Source organism: Peromyscus leucopus, chromosome 15 (assembly GCF_004664715.2).
Source record: "Peromyscus leucopus breed LL Stock chromosome 15, UCI_PerLeu_2.1, whole genome shotgun sequence".
Taxonomy (NCBI): Eukaryota; Metazoa; Chordata; class Mammalia; order Rodentia; family Cricetidae; genus Peromyscus; species Peromyscus leucopus.
Genome location: NC_051076.1, coordinates 82,094,558 through 82,111,560, shown reverse-complemented (window position 1 = coordinate 82,111,560; position 17,003 = coordinate 82,094,558). Strand labels below are relative to the sequence as shown.

General features: G+C 42.9%; 2 protein-coding genes across 7 annotated transcripts in view; one reads left to right on the top strand and one right to left on the bottom strand.

Annotated features, from left to right (window-relative positions):
* Positions 1–9,967, top strand: part of Pign (phosphatidylinositol glycan anchor biosynthesis class N) — a 147,862-nt gene extending 137,895 nt beyond the window's left edge. For all 6 annotated transcript variants that reach the window (XM_028883394.2, XM_028883395.2, XM_037211017.1 and 3 more), the window contains one exon: positions 4,894–9,967. In XM_028883394.2, the coding sequence (XP_028739227.1) occupies positions 4,894–5,017 (124 nt within the window). In that variant the 3' untranslated portion in view covers positions 5,018–9,967. The remainder of the gene's footprint in view (positions 1–4,893) is intronic.
* Positions 9,968–11,440: 1,473 nt separating this feature from the next.
* LOC114702818 (lactosylceramide 4-alpha-galactosyltransferase-like) lies at positions 11,441–16,751 on the bottom strand. The gene is made up of 3 exons (XM_028883398.2): positions 16,710–16,751; positions 15,733–15,936; positions 11,441–12,675 (listed from the first exon to the last, which is right to left on the bottom strand). Exons 1-3 carry the CDS (start codon positions 16,749–16,751, stop codon positions 11,977–11,979), a joined length of 945 nt encoding a protein of 314 aa, XP_028739231.2. The 3' UTR covers positions 11,441–11,976.
* Between the last annotated feature and the right edge of the window lie 252 nt (positions 16,752–17,003).

Genomic DNA, 17,003 nt, shown 5'->3' with positions numbered 1-17,003 from the left:
TTCATGGCCAAGAGAAAACGGACTCTGTTTAAATAGTGTTGTACAAGGGTTTTCAGGTTCTGCTGGTGGAGCAACAGGTTTTGTCTCAGCCTCATCTGCCTTAGGCAGAGGTCCCTCTTGCTTTTCAAGGTTTGGATCTAAATTGTTCCAAATCAATGCCCACAGGCCAAGGGCTTCCACGGGAATTTTTTTCAGGTTGTTATTCACCTTAATATTTTTGTATTTCAACTCCAATTCTCCCACAGAAATCTTCATTCAGCTTTCCATAATCAGAAAACCAAGGACACAATTTCTCTACAAACTTTAAGAACCTCTGTACTTGTAGTTCCACCTTAACGCCTTTGTTTTTTAACCTTTCTACAAGTGACTCTTCAAAGATTTGCTTACTATTTTCATGCTCCATTTTGATCAAGAGGTCTTTTTTTTTTTCTTAGAGCGAATCACAAGTGATTTCCTGTACTAATATCTCCAGGTGATTCTTATTTTTTGTCTTTACAGAAAGAGAAACTGAGAAAGAAAATTTTGAAATTTTTAGTTTTTTAGAGAGAGATTTTAACGAAGTTTTTCCCAAGAAAAGCTTTAGTTTTAGAGAGAAAAATCAAGTTTTTTTCAAGAGAGAGAAAGACCATCAAGTTCATTCCCAAAACTGCTGAACTTTGGCTTATTACACCTGCATTTTGCTACAGGGAGAATTACTTCCTTCTGCTGCTTGGACTTAGTATTCTAGCTGTCCCCAGACCAAAAGCTTCCATAGGAATTTTTTTTCTTCCTGATAAGCTCAAAGAGGAGCTTTTTTTCTAGTCTGCATTCATAGCCCCAAAGTTAGAAGATTGAAGACTTAGTTTCTCTGTTAGTTGCCATCTTATCCTAAGTAAATTTTTTCTACACTACCTTCTTCTAAGTTTTTCCTGCACTATATTGCTACACTCTACCTACCTAGTTTTTCAAAGATAGAAATTAAGAGACCAAAAGATAGAAATCTTGATAGAGAAGATTCTACGCTGCAGCCCCAGACATCCTTCCAGTCTGTTTTTTCCTTTTCTACTGAGGATAAAATGTTGCCTTCATTTTTCTATTCCTTATTAGCATGCCTATACTCACAATGCCCCCTCAATCCTTTTGCCAAGTCCTAGGGTTATTTTTTTCTTTATTTTCCTTTGTCTTTTTCTTTGTCTTTGTCCTTGTTCAGGCACCATCTGTGGGGGACCAGCCCCCACATTTTTTTTTTTTTTACCCCAGGGACTCTTGAGGAATGAGGGATGAGACTTAGTTAGAAATGAAGACGGGGAGAGGAAAAGAGAGAAAATACAGGATGGACTTGGGAGGGCCTGGATCCTAATCCATCAGACCTTGACTATATATGCCCTAGGTTATTTAAAGGAATGCCAAGGGGTGGAGCAAAAGACCTTCCCCCAGCACAGTCAAGTGCAGACCATCTCAGACACCTGCACTTAGGCCCATGGCCCAATCAGCCTCACTTTGCAGACCTGCTGGGTAAAGCCACTAGGAAACCTGAAAATGGGTTCCCACAATGGAGACATTGTGGTGCCCCTAATCTTGGAGACTTTGGGTCACTGATAGGATCTGGGAGTCTCTGTCTGATATAATAAGCTTTTTAATCAACATTTTAAATGTCATATTCTGCAGATGTCTGAAATATTTGTGGGCTGTCCAGGTATGTCTGAATAGACAAACTTTGTTTCTAGTTATTTGTTTTACACTCAACCCTGAAACATATGCATGGGACTAAGAAAAGTTTATCCCTGTAATTAATTACATAAGTACTTAGCATGACTACAATTAAAGAACTTGATTATTTATAAGCTGACTGACTATTTATTTGTGTTCTAAACAGTCTACAATAAGTTGGCAGCTTTCATAATACTAGGACTTCATGATCTATTCCTTTTAGCCTTAAAAACAATGATTTTGAATTGAAGCTCTTCTAGTATCATATATGGATTCAGTAAAGGAAGCAAAACAGCATAGCCATTCTGTGGATAAAAACAGAACAAATTTGTGCCAAGCTGTTAAACTGTCTCCTGGGAAGGCAAGGAAATGACAAGGGAAAGATCCCAGGGTAAAATGGGAACAGGAGAAAGGGGTGAGTTGAGGCGTGGCCCATGAGCAGGGACTGAGACAGCCTAGGGGCTGGCATTGTCCTTGACAAGTTATAAGGCATCACAGCCATATGTTAATGCAATGGCCATAAGTTCCTTTTGCCAGAGATAAGGAGGGTGAGTCCCTTTTTAGCAAGCAGGTACTTTGTTCAAGCCACTGGTTCTCAAATATCCCAATGCATTGACCTTTCAATATAGTTCCCCCATGTTGTGGTGACCTCCCATTACAAAAACTTTCCCATTACTATTTCATAACTGCAGTTTTGCCAGTGTTATGAATCAACACAAATATCTGACTTGCAGGTGGTCGTAGGCTACCCCTGTAAAAAGGTTTTCAACCCCCAAAGGATCGAGACTTATGGAGTTAGAAGCTGTTCCAAGCTCTTGCCAGACTGCTTAGGTCATTCTTTTGCTGCATCACAAGAAATGAACATCTCAGTTTCTGGTTAGTATTTGGTGCTTATGTCTGTGACCCTAATTTTTAACCATTTAAGTCCAAATATTAGCAATATAGAACATTTTTGTTCAATAGACTTATAAATTTAAATATTTTAAAAACTGTTCTTAAAAATGTTTAAAATCGCCCAAATGTCTTCCTGCAATATCAGAAATAAAGTACCCCTTTTACTTTAAGAGAGAGAAAACATGGCATATCCACAGTCTGTATAAGGCAAAACCAAGCTCTAGTAAGAATCCAAAGTTCAATATCCAGGATTCATTCATAATCTTTTTGGTTCTTTGGCTTAGGTCATTTCTTTGGCCCCACCCTTGGCAACATATTTATAGCCTGCCTTCTAGATCTCAGCCTGTTCCATATCATTGTGGCTGGTGCTTCTGGTGACTGTCACCTGGCATTGTCATTTCCAAAACTGTTAAGGTCTACCATTGCAACTGGATGAAGAATGTAAAACATTCAAGTCTGTTGTTAAAGTTAAGTAGCTGAGTGTTAACTGTTAGATATTGAAAACAAGTCAATTGCTGATATTCACAGATTAGCTTGGGCAGTGCTGTACTAGAGTCATTGTGTGGAGCCTCTGCTTTACTCTAAGCCTGGCAGGGTTTCTTACGTATGTGTGACTTGGTCATCAAACCTTGTTCTATATAAACTATAATTTTTGTGTTTAAAAAGATAAATTTGGATTACTAGGTGAATTGCTTACAGTTTGATCCATAACACCCACCTTAAAAAAAAAAAAAAAAAAAAAAAAGCCAGGCATGGTGGCATGCATAGCTGTGATCCCAGATCTAAGGAGGAGGAAACAAGAAAGACTGTGGGGTTTACTGGTCAGACAGCCCAGGTGAATTGGGAGTCCTAGGTCCCATGAGAGAGGATGTTTAAAAAAAAAAAAAAGTGGCTAGGCTTGTAAGGAACGATACTGAAATTGACTTCTGGTCAATGCATGCATACACACAGACACCAGAGTAGGCAGAATTGAGTGTTCACCACTACTGATGCATGAGGATTGAACAATGTTAGTTGAGTCTGTTAATCTTTGGTCTTTTGCCAAAACTCTGGGAAATGGTATCTTCAGTTGTGAGGTTCATATAGTGAGGAATCCTTTTACTCAATGAATTTGACTTTGAATAACATTTTTTCTTTCTTAGTGGCTGGGAGTTTTGTCAAAGTACTTCAAATATGGGGAGTCTGTGGATAAAATACAGTCCAAAAATTGGAGAGAGAAAATTATTTGTCTAAAAGCACATGAAAGCAGTTTCTCTGGTGGCAAAGCATGAGCACTAGTGATGTGTGTCAAAGGCATCTTTGTGATGTACTGTCTTTGCCAGCACCTCCAAGCGCTGTGTTCTTCACTATTTCAGTAGGATTGTTATTAGGGTTTTAAAATAATATATAATTAATATGCATTTTAATTTATTGCCAATGTAGCACATATATTAGTCATACATTTCTAGTTAACTAGTGCTTTTTTTATATAGTATTATGTGTTTGTTTGTGGGCAGGGGCAGTATACTCACATGTGGAAGCCTGAGGTCAACATGGGGTGTCTTCCTCTATTGCTCTCCACTTTAGCCTTTGAGAATGAGAAAAATAAAAATAAAAAAAGGAAGGGCATGACTGCTCCTAGGTATGGCGGAGGAGGAGATTTACTGTAGATAAAAGGGAGAGCATAGCCAGAGGCAGAAATTTGAGAGAGTCCAGAGTGAACATGACAATGAGCAGGACATGTGAGGAGAGGAGAGAGGGGAGAGCGAGGAGATCAGGAGAGTAAAGGGCAGACAAAGGGGCCAGGTAACCAAGATGTCTGGGTCATATAAGAAAGAGCCTCTGGGGGAAGGGCAGTGCAGCTGGAGAGTTCAGGGTAGAGGTTGGGATATGCCAGCCGTACCCTGTAATAGTTAGGAACTGAGGGATGCTGGGAGAACCTGGTGGGGTATGTTGAATAGGCACCCCAATTAGACATTTACTCAGGATTTGAGACCTATCACTGAGGTTTATCAGTTAGCTGGACTGGCTGGACTGCTGAAACCTGGGATGCTCCAGTCTTCACTCCCAGCACTGGGACTGCAGTCACATCTGGCTTTCTACATGGGTGCTGGAGATTTGAACTCAGGCCCTCGTGTTTGCTGGGAAGCACTTAATCCACTGAGCCACCTCCCTACCTCCTGGTGTCTATTTTTTAAACCAGTGGTACCTTTTTCTAATTCTGTGCATTTTTTTTTGTAATTCCATGTTTTGTACATCCATTTAAAAGTTTCTCAGATTAAAAAGTGTACGAATCTTGTGCTTTTTCTCATAAGTTCTCTCCTTTTGCAGCATCAGCCACTATGTGATTGTCATGTCCATGACCATCTTTCTGGTATTTCTTAATGGCCTGGTACAACTGCTCACAACAAAGAAACTCCAGCTGTGTGGCAAACCCAAAAGGCATCTCCTGTGATGTTGGTAAAGCTATCAGTGAGCGTCTGCATCCTGATTCTCCTGAAAGAAAAATCCCTCCAGCGATTCAAGAAAATGGATGTTGGATCAGAGAGAGGGCCTGGCGCGTAGAGTGCGTGCTGCACACGGTGACGACTTGAACCTGATCCCTGGGAGCCTGTCCACGGTGGAAGGAGAACAGACCCCCCACAGACCCCCGGGAGTCATCCTTTGGCCTCCATGTGCTCGCGCACACACACACACCACACACACACACACACACACACACACACATGACAGCACCGCATTTACAAAAGAAGATGGATGCTAATACCTATTCTCCTTTAGAGAATGTTTCATCTGGAATTCTGGATTTACAGGTGGTCTGACATAATGGAGCTTCCGTTTTCTTTCAGTTAATGCATAGAATAACAGGTTTCTTTATGACATTTCCAAGGAGCTTCTTTTCTCTTTAGGTTTTGCAGGCTTGAAATAATGATTGTGTCTTAGAACAGAGGGAAGCATCCTTCATTTTCATTTGATCTGGCAGCTTTTTTCCAGTAATGTTTGAGAGCACCTGCCACCCTTTGATTCCACAGTGCAGCTTCAAGGACACCCAAAGGAGCTCGTGCCCTGTAGGGACGGTACTGACACTGTGGAGTCACGGAATGGAAACCACCAGTTCCAACATAAACATCTGTCAGCCCCAGCACTGCGACTGCGTTTGTAGTAGCCGCAGTTTCTTGAGCCTGTGATGAGTAAGACAGGTGAGGCCGCAGTCTGAGATTTACCGAACCTCAGTGGAAAGCTTTCTGCCCAGCCTTGCCATTCCTGTGCCCTCAGTATTTTGGCTTGTGCCTCTCTGCTGCTTCCAGGGTTCTCATAGCCAGGCAGCTAGAAGATGCTTCCACCTTTGCCTTTTGTCCATTTCTGGGCCATCTTTGAATTTCTGGGGACTCTGACTTTCTTGGTGGTTGTTTCACTATCATTCCCCAAATCAAAGGCTATAGTTTCTTGACAGTATCATAAAGATTCAAATTAAAATTGCTACTCTTTTGGTCTTGATATTTTAACTAGACCAAAGGTTTGCAGCGATCTCACTAGATTTAACTTTCCCTTTGTATATTCCAATGAATGAGGTGAGAATAGTTTTTATTTGTTGGCCATACAGTGACCTATATAGTGTAGAGTTGCTTATAGAATGCTGTTAAGTGCTTGGCTCAGATTTTGCTGGTATGTATCCCATTTTAAAAAACAATTGCTTTTGATTTAAGTTATGTTATTACTAGTCTGCATTAATGACCAGAAAGCTCATTATAAATTACTAAGTTTTTCAAATTGGCAGGTGAGCAAACACAATCTAGAAGAGTAAGCTCAGCTGAGCAAAAAATACTTTAATTTCTACTTATGATATTCATAATTTATTTTTGATAATGCCTCCTGATATGGCAATGAACACATTGGACTGTATTGAGAGAAAAGTGCTGGTCCTAATCCAGGCCTCAGCATCACTGTGGAACAGTCTTGGTGATGGCTAAGGAGCTGCTGCAGCAGTGCCAACCCTGGCAGAGCAAGACCTGCCTTCCTAGACCCTCAGGTAACTTCCATCCACTATGTAAACACTTACACAAACCTTCTTCTACCGAGGAATTAATACATTTTGTGTGTGTGCACACATGCATGCACATGTTGATCCCCAAAGCTGTAGTTACAGGTTGTAAGATGCCTGACTTGGGTGCTGAGAACTGAACTCAGGTCCTTTGCATGAATAGTATTTTTTTAAGTACTGAGATAATCTCTTCCAACTCCAGAGTTAATATTTTTATAGCGGTATTGTAAAAGGTGCTTCCTGTCTTATGTTTCTTTTACATTTTATTCTCTAAAGTAATACTTTCCTCTGGGTTGGTAAGTTTATAGAAGGCAATGCTTCTGCAGCTACAGGTGTTTCTGCTGCATTGTTGAAATTAGGAAAAGCTTTAAGAAAGTGTGCATAAACTGGGCATGGTGGCAGATATCTAATTCTAGCACTAGGAGATATAGGGAGGAGATCATGAGTTCAAGGCCATAGAAAGTCAGACACCAGCCTGAGCTGTAAAACCCTGTGTTGAAAAGAATTAAAGTTGGCATCTCAAGTTGAAAAAAAATTAAAATATTGAATGATAAGAAAAACATACTATATTACATGAATCATGAATAAATCTTGGATACTAACTAATGGTCATAATTTACCAATAAAATCTTTGTATTATTTTACTGTTTATTATATAAAGTCTTAGAACACAAAATGCTTTCTTACATTTTAGAAAAATTATAGTACAAAATGGGTGTGGTGACATAGGCCTCTCTGTAATCCCAGTGTTTAGGAAGCTGAGGAGGAAGATCACATGTTCAAGGTCAGCTTAGGCCACAGAGCAAGCCCAGGGCAGCATGCATTATGTGAGACCCTGTGTTAGGAAACAATGAAGTAGTGGTAGGGGACGTTTTAGTATGAATGGCTGTCAGTGAAGAATGATGTAACCCAATTATCAGTGACAGTGTGGCTTCTCATGAAAACCTCACTCAAGACTTCAGGCTACTCACACATCAGGTCTCCTCTCTGCTACCATCTGCACTTTTACATACTGTCAGCAGTAAAGCGTTCCTTGGTTCCTCCTTTTGAAGCTAGTTTCTGATACTGCTAGTTTAGGGGGTAGTGGAGGGTTGCACATTCCTGCCTCTAGAGACAGGCAGCAGCTGTGTCCCCTCCTCGTGGGAGCCATGTGAGTTCCATATACCCTTCGATGCCATCTCATCAGGAGGCTGGAGAGAAGGAACCAACTCAGTAATGGGGAGACCACATCCCACTAGTGTTTAGGGGCCCTTTAAGAGACCAGGGGTAGCCTGGTTGACAGTGCTCCTTTCCTCAATAGTTTTTTTATGCCAGCAGTGTGCTTGTCCTCTCTAAATGCTTCGAAGTCATTATGCTTATTGTACTGCATTCTTTCAGTACACTAGTAATGTCTTTGTAGTACTTCCCATTTCTGCACTGGTGTAGTTTATAAAGATAGATTTCTGAATGTAATTATATAAAGAAACAAAAATATTTTCTCAAGTACACTAAAATGGATTAGGCTATTGATGGACTCACCATTGTAAGTATAGCATTTATGTGCACAAACAGCATTTTGAAGATAGTTTCAAAGCATCAGTTGTCGGTGAATAAATATGTGATCATAAAAGGGTTCCCTGATGAAGTGTTAGGGAAACATCTAGGTTAGGAAGGTTTAAAGGTGCATTTATTCTGGTACTGTAGGATGCCCCTGCCTACAACTTCCGCATGCTTGCTGCAGACTTCCCCCTCCAGATGGGTAAGCATATTTTATAAATATCTCCATGTAGTTTTCACAAAAGGATGTTGTACACTTAATGAAATTTTTTTCCTGGCAACTGGCAAGGCATATTTATTATAATTGTTAAACTGGGAAAACTAACGAACATACTAGGAATTTTGCCTGCATATCACTGTATTGTCTGTCCCTGTTGGAATTTCTTCTGTTTTGTTTTGCATCCTCAACCTGAAAAACATAGTCACAATTCTCAGCTTGTTTTCTTGTGGTCCAACACTTTCAAAACCACTACTATTTAAAACTTTTAATGATACTTTGATCAAAAATTGTGAAAACAAGATCAAGGGCAGCCTGTATCCGAGCATGGGTGGGAGAAGGGATCATGCGGTCCCACCCTCTTCTGAGGAGCTATTGACAAATTGTGGCTGCTGGGAGAGGGACAGTCTGTTTTCAGTGATCCGGGCCCTGAGAGACTGCTTGTGTTCCTGTAGATGGTCCTACACCCATGGACACACAGGCAACACTAATGGATGTGGTGAATATTTTTTACATCATGAAGATGGGAGAGAATAGTTGATCAAAATGTGTTATATGCATATGAATAATAAAATATTTTAAAAGAACAAAAATAATGAAAATATCAGTTATCATGATTTCTTATAATGCTTAAAATTTTCATGATTACTCTTAGATGAACAGATAATTTCTTTTTATATAGTGATTTAATTTGGTTGGCTTGCATCATATACCAGCAAGTAGCAATGATTCCATGTTTCTTTGGACACCTGGTCTGATTATATAGCCAAAACTGGCCTCAGAGTTGTGATCCTTCTGCCTTAGTTCTGAGTGCCAACATTACAGATATGTGCCACCATGCCCTTTAAGTTGGGTTTAGTCTAATATATTCAGTGGACTTGGATAATGTGATTGACAAGGATAGTTGTCAGCCCTTACAGATACTTTTATCTTCAATGTGATGATATTCCTAGGAAAGCTAAGAATATGTGATCAGTGTTTTAATAGGCCTTGTGCTTGCTGAAGAGAAGTAATACCTATAAAGTTTGAAGCCAGAAAAGTAAAATTCATTTTCTTGATGTGTCTTAGTTTATTTTTGTCCTTTCCTGGAAATTATTGTAATTAGTGTAACTTATATAACAGACATTTCTTGTACCACTTCAGTAAGGGGATTGAGGTGAGCATCAACAGTGAAAGCTGTATTGACAATATACACACTTGGTATGCCATGAAGAGAGTGGTGCCTTCCTCTTGGCAGTTCATAAACCCTGTTTATTCATGAGGAAAAATGGACATGTCTCAATTCAGTAAGAGTTATAAAATATTCTACAAAAACCTGATGAGTAGTCTTCAAAACTGTCAAGGTCATCAAAAGCGAGAAAAGCCTAAGAAGCTGCCAGCAGCAGAAGAGTCTAAGGAGACATAACTATTAAATGTTCTCCTGGGTAGGATGCTGAAGTGCAAAGGGCTAAGGAAGTCTAATACAGTGTGGACTTCAGGACTTCTTTAACTGTGAAACCGTACCTACTGATGACGTGTTAGAGTAGAAACTGGGTGAGAGACTGTGAGAACTCGACCATTCTTGCAAATTTTCTAGGAAACTGAAAATAAAAATATTACTTGATTTTAAATTTTTACTCTCTTCACAAATAACTTTACATAAATGCACGTAGCCTATTAGATGATGAGGTGGGAGGCGAACTGAATGTGTTCTGTGGTTTCTCTCTTTTTCCTGTTTCTCCCTGTCCTTGCTTTTCTTCTGCTCACCTCCCACCACTCAGGCCTCTTAGCCATCTAAGCACTGGCTCAGCATGTATACTAATGTGCTTTCTTCTTGACTGTTGGTATACAGTGTGATTGTGCAGTGGGCAGCTGTGCTCTTGCTCAGCATTCTCTTCTGGGGGCAGCTGTGGCCTCCCTAAGCCTGGTGCCTCTGTAGAAATTAAATGGGTTGCTTTGTTTATTTGTCTCTCCCTAGAGTTGACTGATTTACTAGTGCACATCTGACTCAGGCCAGGCCAGTTTGAGTCATTTGCAAGATTTTCAAGCTTTAATGATGAAATTGTGTGTTGAGTGTGAATGTGTTCATGTATATGTCTGTGCATCAAGCATTCATGGAGGCCAAAGGTCAACCTTAGATGTCTTTCCTCAGAGGCTGTCCACCATATTTTTTGAGACCAGGTCTCATTGGCCTAGAGCTTACTTAATAAGCTAGGCTGGCTGGCTGCCGAACTCATGGGTACTGAGGATCCAATTCAGATCTTTATGCTTGTGTCGCAAGCTCTTTATAAACTGAGCTATCTCCCTAGCTCCTTGGAACTGAGAAATTTTCAAATGTAAAAATTGAGTCATTGCAACCACTGAAGCCAGGTAAGGATTCCCTGGCTTCAAGAAGGTCTCAAATGCCAAATGTTTTCTCTCATTCAGATCCTAGATTTCAGTTGTTATATTTTTGTATTGGTGTGAATGTGGATATAGGCCATGAAACTCTAAAAGGGATCATTAAAGGAGAAAAGTCTTGGGGATGGGGTGAAGGGCAGTAGGATACGTGTGACAGTAGAATTGGGGCAGCTAGAGAGGTGAAAGAGTGAGAGGACCACCTCGGGGGCACAGGGGGAAGAGATGGGTGAGAGAACCAACAAAAATAAAGTTGTATAAAAATGTTGTAATAAAATCCAATTAAAAAAACTGCTCAAGTCTCTTTAATACAAGTAACAAGAAGCTGGAGAGACGGCTCGGTGGTTAAGAGCACTGGCTGCACTTGCAGAGTAAAGAGGATTGATTTCCAGTGCCCACACAGTGGTTCACAACCATCTGTAACTCAGTTTCCAGGGAATCTGATGCCACTTCTGACTTTTTTTTTTTTTTTTTTTTTTTTTTTTTTTTTTTTTTTTTTTTTTGAGGTACTAGATGTTGGTCAGTCACTGTCTACAACAGGAAGGGGATGTAAGACACTTTCCCCAGACAGGCAGTGGTGGTGCACTCCTTTAATCCCAGCACCCGGGAGGCGGAAGCAGGCAGACCTCTGTGAGTTCGAGGCCAGCCTGGTCTAGAGTGAATTCTAAGACATCCAGAGCTACACAGAGAAACCCTGCCTTGAAAAACCAATAACAAAAACCAAACCAAACCAAAGAACACTTTTCCCTAGCCAAAAGAATTTCCATATCCCCTCCACACTGGAATGGACTGTGGCAGATCTTCAGAGCAGTGCCCTACGGGAGGTAAGATGGAGTTCCCAGCGAGCTCTGCCCCGCCCCTTGGGCTCAGGAAGCTGGGAGAGCCCCACCCTTCTTGGCATTTCTACCCAGGCTTCTCTGAGCTCTGCTCCTGGCCCCAGTTGACTTCCAGCTACTTTAGGATGCTCTCCCGTGTTCCAGGCTTGCTGATCTAGCTCATTAAGGTCCCAGATGCTACTAAGTCTAGCATCACTTGCCAGTCCAGAACACTGGGCAAACTGTATCCACCCTGGCCTGCAGGGGCAGGTGCGTAGAGGTGGCACATGCTCCCCGTGCCAGCTTTGATCTCCTCTGAAGTTGGCAGCAGCAGCTCGGAGCCATCTTTCCTGCCTGCTCGCTCATCTTGCCTCCCTGGGAAAGGCAGTTACAGTGCTGATATAACATGAAGGCAGCCTGGAGAACCCTCACAAGTACATCTTCATGGCTTCATGTGTCGTGGGGCAGTAGCGGGCATGTATCTGGGCCAGCAGAGCCTTGGACGTGGAATCTAGGTGTGTACCCTGACTTTTCTTGTTCCACACGTGAACGGCGTAGGTGGCATTGAGCAGCCGGGCCAGCTCCTCAGGGCTGATGTCTTCAAAGTATTTCTTCCAGTCCTGCCAGGGGATGGGGTAGAAGGCCTCAGGGGGCAGGGCAGTGACCCCACGGCAAGTGTGGCTCTCCTCCAGGCTGCGGGTGGAACACCACTTCTTGAAGACCCGGGTGAGCAGTTGGGGGCCCTGGGGGCCCCAAATCAAACCATTGTAGTGGTCCACAAAGTCACACATGCACAGTGCCAAGAAGTCATGGTGGCGTTCGAAGGCTAGGAAGGCTCCGTTGAGGACGTATCGGGATTGGAGGCCCAGCGTGTTAGTCAGGTTCCTCAGGTTCTTGAAGACGATGAAGTCTGTGTCTAGGTATGTGCCACCGGACTTCCAGAGGAGTGCAATCCTAGAGGCATCAGACAGTACGGGCAGCCAGTAGGGCTCCCATCTATGCTTCATCTCCAAGTACCAGGCTGCCAATGGCGTGTCCTGAAACAGCTCCTGCAGGTCCAGAGGGGCAGATTTTGTCAGGGTTAGGGTGCCATGAGGCAAAGCTGTTGCTTCTGACTGTCCTTGTATCTGCTAGACTCTGGCTGCACACTGTGAAAGACACTGGTTCTGGTCCCCAGACATTCACAAGTTTACTACTGCAAGACAAAAAAGACCTTGCCCAGGCTCCAGTCCACAACTCCTGTTTTACAGGCCAGTCAATCCTCGTGGGCACCTCCTGCGGTGATCTGGGGAGACCATGTTCAAGTCCCCCGACTGCCTGCTAAGGACCAAGGACAACAGAATACCCTGCCAGTGCACATCTCCTGCCCCCAGCTGGCCTTTCCTAGCATCCTTGCTCCAGGTAGCATCTTCTTCCTAGAGACCTCGGACAGGACCAACCCTAGCTTCCTGTTTATGTGTTCTGTGGAGTCAGCTGCCAGGGCACACCCAGAGTCCCAGGTGGTGGTGCTCATGAAAGGGCTGCATGGAACCAAGAAACTGCCTCAGAATTTTGGCATCTCTCTTATGAGATGCTTCCCCAATGTCCAGATAAAACCACTTCTGACTTCTTTAGGCACTTGACCAAGCTGTCTTCCCCAAGGACTTCCCACAAAAGGAGAACCTTGGCCACTTTAGGCCAGGTAATGGGAGGTAGAGGGGGTCCTATGATGGAGTGGGAGCAAGTAGTGAGAGGACTGTGGGCTGAAAGAGAGCACCTGAGAGGGTTGATCTTGGCAGCCTGTCTCTTAGGAAGGAGAAAGGGAAACCAGAGAGGCTGGAGAGGGAAAGAAGGGACTATGGATTGAGGCTGGTAAGGGGGAGGATCATTAGTGTGTTCTAAAATAGTGGTGGAATCATCTGGTTTGGGTTTCATAATTAGTATCGGGTCCTACCTGACCTGTTGAACAATCTGGAGTAGGGGAATGAGGATTGAGAAAAAAAAACAACTAAGAAAAACAGAGACAGAAGAATAGACAGAGACACAGGATAGGTTCAGGAGGGCTCTGAGCCAATACTGTAACAGCCCTGAGTTTATTTCTCATAGCCTTTTTATATCCAGAGCAAGGGGGGCAAAAGACCTCCCCCCTCAAGGACACTGGTTCAAGGTACAAACAAGTATAAACACTTCCGACATTCTCAAGATATCTGGTAAGCACACCCTAGGTCAAACATCCTATTATTTGGCCTTGAAGAGCAAAACATCTAACAGCCATGCCTTTGGGCAGTTATCCTGTTACCCAGCCTTAAGGGGCAAAGACAAGCTTGAACTCTGACCTTGAGCCAAAATGGAATCAAGCGACAAACTGGACTCACTGTGGATTCCCACAAACTAGGAGGAGTTTTTTTTTTTTTTTTTTTTTTCCTCCCTTGGTTGGCTTATGCCTTGTGGTACTTTTAATCAAAATGGGAGTGAGGTCACATGGCAAAGTCCATTCTTTCCAACCCTAGCAGAGATGGCTGTTGGTCACGTGGCTGCCTCCATCCCAAGGTGGGGACAGCAGGTAAGGTGGCATGGAGCCACATGTTTCCTTTAAGATTACCTATGTATAGGTTTTTTTAACTACCAACCCCGGTGTTACAAGTTTTAAATTAACCCTTTTGCTACAGATTTTACAGATTTTTCAATCATACCCAATATGTTTACAAATCTTGAGGTACACAAAGTTTACACAATAGTCTTACAAATTTTGAGATAAGATTTATACCTTAGCAAAAGTTTCAGATAGTTAAACCAAAACCAAAAGAGTATGTGATGAGTAGCAATAGTTCCCATTGGGAATAATCTGCCCCTTTATTTTGTTTTGCTCTCCTTTCTTGTCACATTGTCAGGTGGCTCATCTGATCTGATATGGGACAGAGATTTTGGAGGAAATTTTATTTTTATTTTATGACACAGCTTTGCGCCTTTCCTGGAACTCACTCTAGAACAGGCTGGCCTCAAAATCACAGAGATCTGCCTGCCTCTGCCTCCCAAGTGCTGGGATTAAAGGTGTGCGCCACCACTGCCCAGCCTTGGAGGAAACATTTAAACAAGCATGCTTGGATCTAGAAGAGGGGGGTCCATACCCCAACTCCAGAGCCAGCTTTTAATAGAAGTGGAACAGCATAAAACAATTTAAAGCCACTTGTACCTAAAAGACAACAATCCAGTAAGCTAAGAACAAAGAAGCCTTGGAGATAGGAAATATTTGAGCCCTGCCTATAGACAGAGGAGTGCAGAAGGGAGCTGAGAGGTACAACATCCAGCAGAGAGTGTGTGCAGAGTGTATGCACACTGCAGCTGGCCTCTTCCTTTGCTTCCTCCCCCCTCCTGCTAGGTTCTGCTTGGACTCCCACTTTGCAGCAAACTTACAGATCCATCAATGATAACTTAAAAGACACAGTGTGGGGGGATGGGGGGGACATGGGACTAGACAAAAACAAGGCTTGGAGTAAAGAAAAGGGGAGGCTTGAACATAGGGAATGGGAAATGTCCATTTCCCGGATATCTGGCAGTATTTGTAAAGGTCCAGGATAATATTGGTACCTAGGATGTTGTTAGACAGCCATTTGGAGTGATTATCTAAGGGATATTGAAACCGAAATTTGATTACAAAAGCAAATGAATTTAGGGCTCCAGATCAGGTGCCAGGTGGAGAGCTGGAGGTTTTCTAAAGGCATCCCAAGGGGAAATGAAGGGGTGTGGAAGACACTGTTCCCATGAGTGAGAAAGAAGGAAACATCACCGCAACAACCTGTTGTGGCAGGCATCCCAAGGACTCAGGGAGGACCAGAGAAAGACACAAGCCATTCAGTGAGTCATCACTGCATTCAATGGGGGTCAGGGGCTTTGCCTGGCTAAGCCATAGGATAGACTTGATGCCTGGTCAAGGCTTTTGTGAAGGCCAGAAGGTGAGGACAGGAATTGAGCTCTAAGAGTGGGCTCTCATCAACAGGAAAGAGTTGGGAACAGGGTCACAAAGGTCACAGGGTCTAAAGGAGCTGTGGGATTATGGGAAGCTCAAAGAGAAGGAGGGTGAAGAGGGTAGGAAAGAGGTGCAATAGTTGGGCATAAAGAAACTAGGATTTGCAGCTCTAAGGGTTTTGCGACAGGGTCAAGTGAAGAGGGCCAGCCGTAGTTAAAGACCATGGCTGGGGGGGTACCTCCACTTCGAGTAGTAGAAGGGTGCCAGACACTGGACATTCAATGGTCACTTCCTTGGACTCAGGGAAGCATTTACATGGACCAAAGGGGAAATTTACCACATTACTGCTGGTAGGTGGGTTGCCAGCAATAAGTGAGCCAGAAAGTGAGCCTGTTGCAGGTGGCACAGAGATGGGGGATAGGGTGCCAGTGAAGCTCAGACCCTGAAGGGGAGCACAAGCACCAGGAAAGCCTATCTGAGTTTCGACACCACTATAAGTGTTACAGCTCTAAAGGAAAATGGTTACCCAGTGGGAGTGTTGCAGCTCGGAGGGGAAAGGTACCTGGCATTCGGGACTCAAGGAATACCATCACAAAGTAACACCATACAACAAACCTCACAGAAGAGATCTATTGAGACAGATACATGAGAATGGCTGCCTCTGTTTGGGTAAGAAGGAGCAAAGAACTGAGCAGAAGATAGGTTTATATAGGGTTTCTTGAGGGAGTTTTCCAGGGTGGAGATTTCCAGGGTAGAGCCTGGTGGGATTTTGAGTGCAGTAATTGGTGATTTTCTTAGCTCAGGTATTGGTGGGTTCTGGTGGATTTTCAAAGCTGCAAATGAGCTTAGACCTTTTGTCCTACAGTTATACCTGCATATGACAGTTACTGAGTGCTCCCTTTATGTTACCCTGTATTCAAGTCCCTCTTGTGGCTAGCCTTAAGGAATCCCAGCAATGTAAGACACAGGTAGTTGAATAGTAAATGAGTTATCAGAGGCAAACAACAATAACAGTAACAAACAAAAACCCGCAGTAAAGGCTCACATACTGGTTAACATCACTAAGATGAGTTTTCTAAGCAAATGGCATGGCCAGTAATGTGCTCCATCTGAAGTGCTGGTGTACCAAAGGGCACTTGATGCTGGGAAAGCACATAGTATGGTCACTGACAATGAGAAGATTGTAACAAGACCTGTGAACAGCTCGTGTCCTACTTGAGGGTTTTCCGCTGTTTCCTCTTCAATATCATATGCCATGTAATCAGAGAAGCCTTGAGATGTAGGAGGAAAGACTATCCATTCTTCCCACCCACACTCACACTTCAGCTAAAGCAAGCCCTAATGGTCACCCTGACTATACCCATTGTACCCCATTTTTCACACTCAGAACTCTGTGGCAAAAAATATTCTCAGATTACACAACAACAAAATCCTTCATTGCAATGAGACAGGCCAAAGTATTAGCCAATGAGATTTAAACTGGGGGTGGGGTTTAAACTCTGGGCAGCT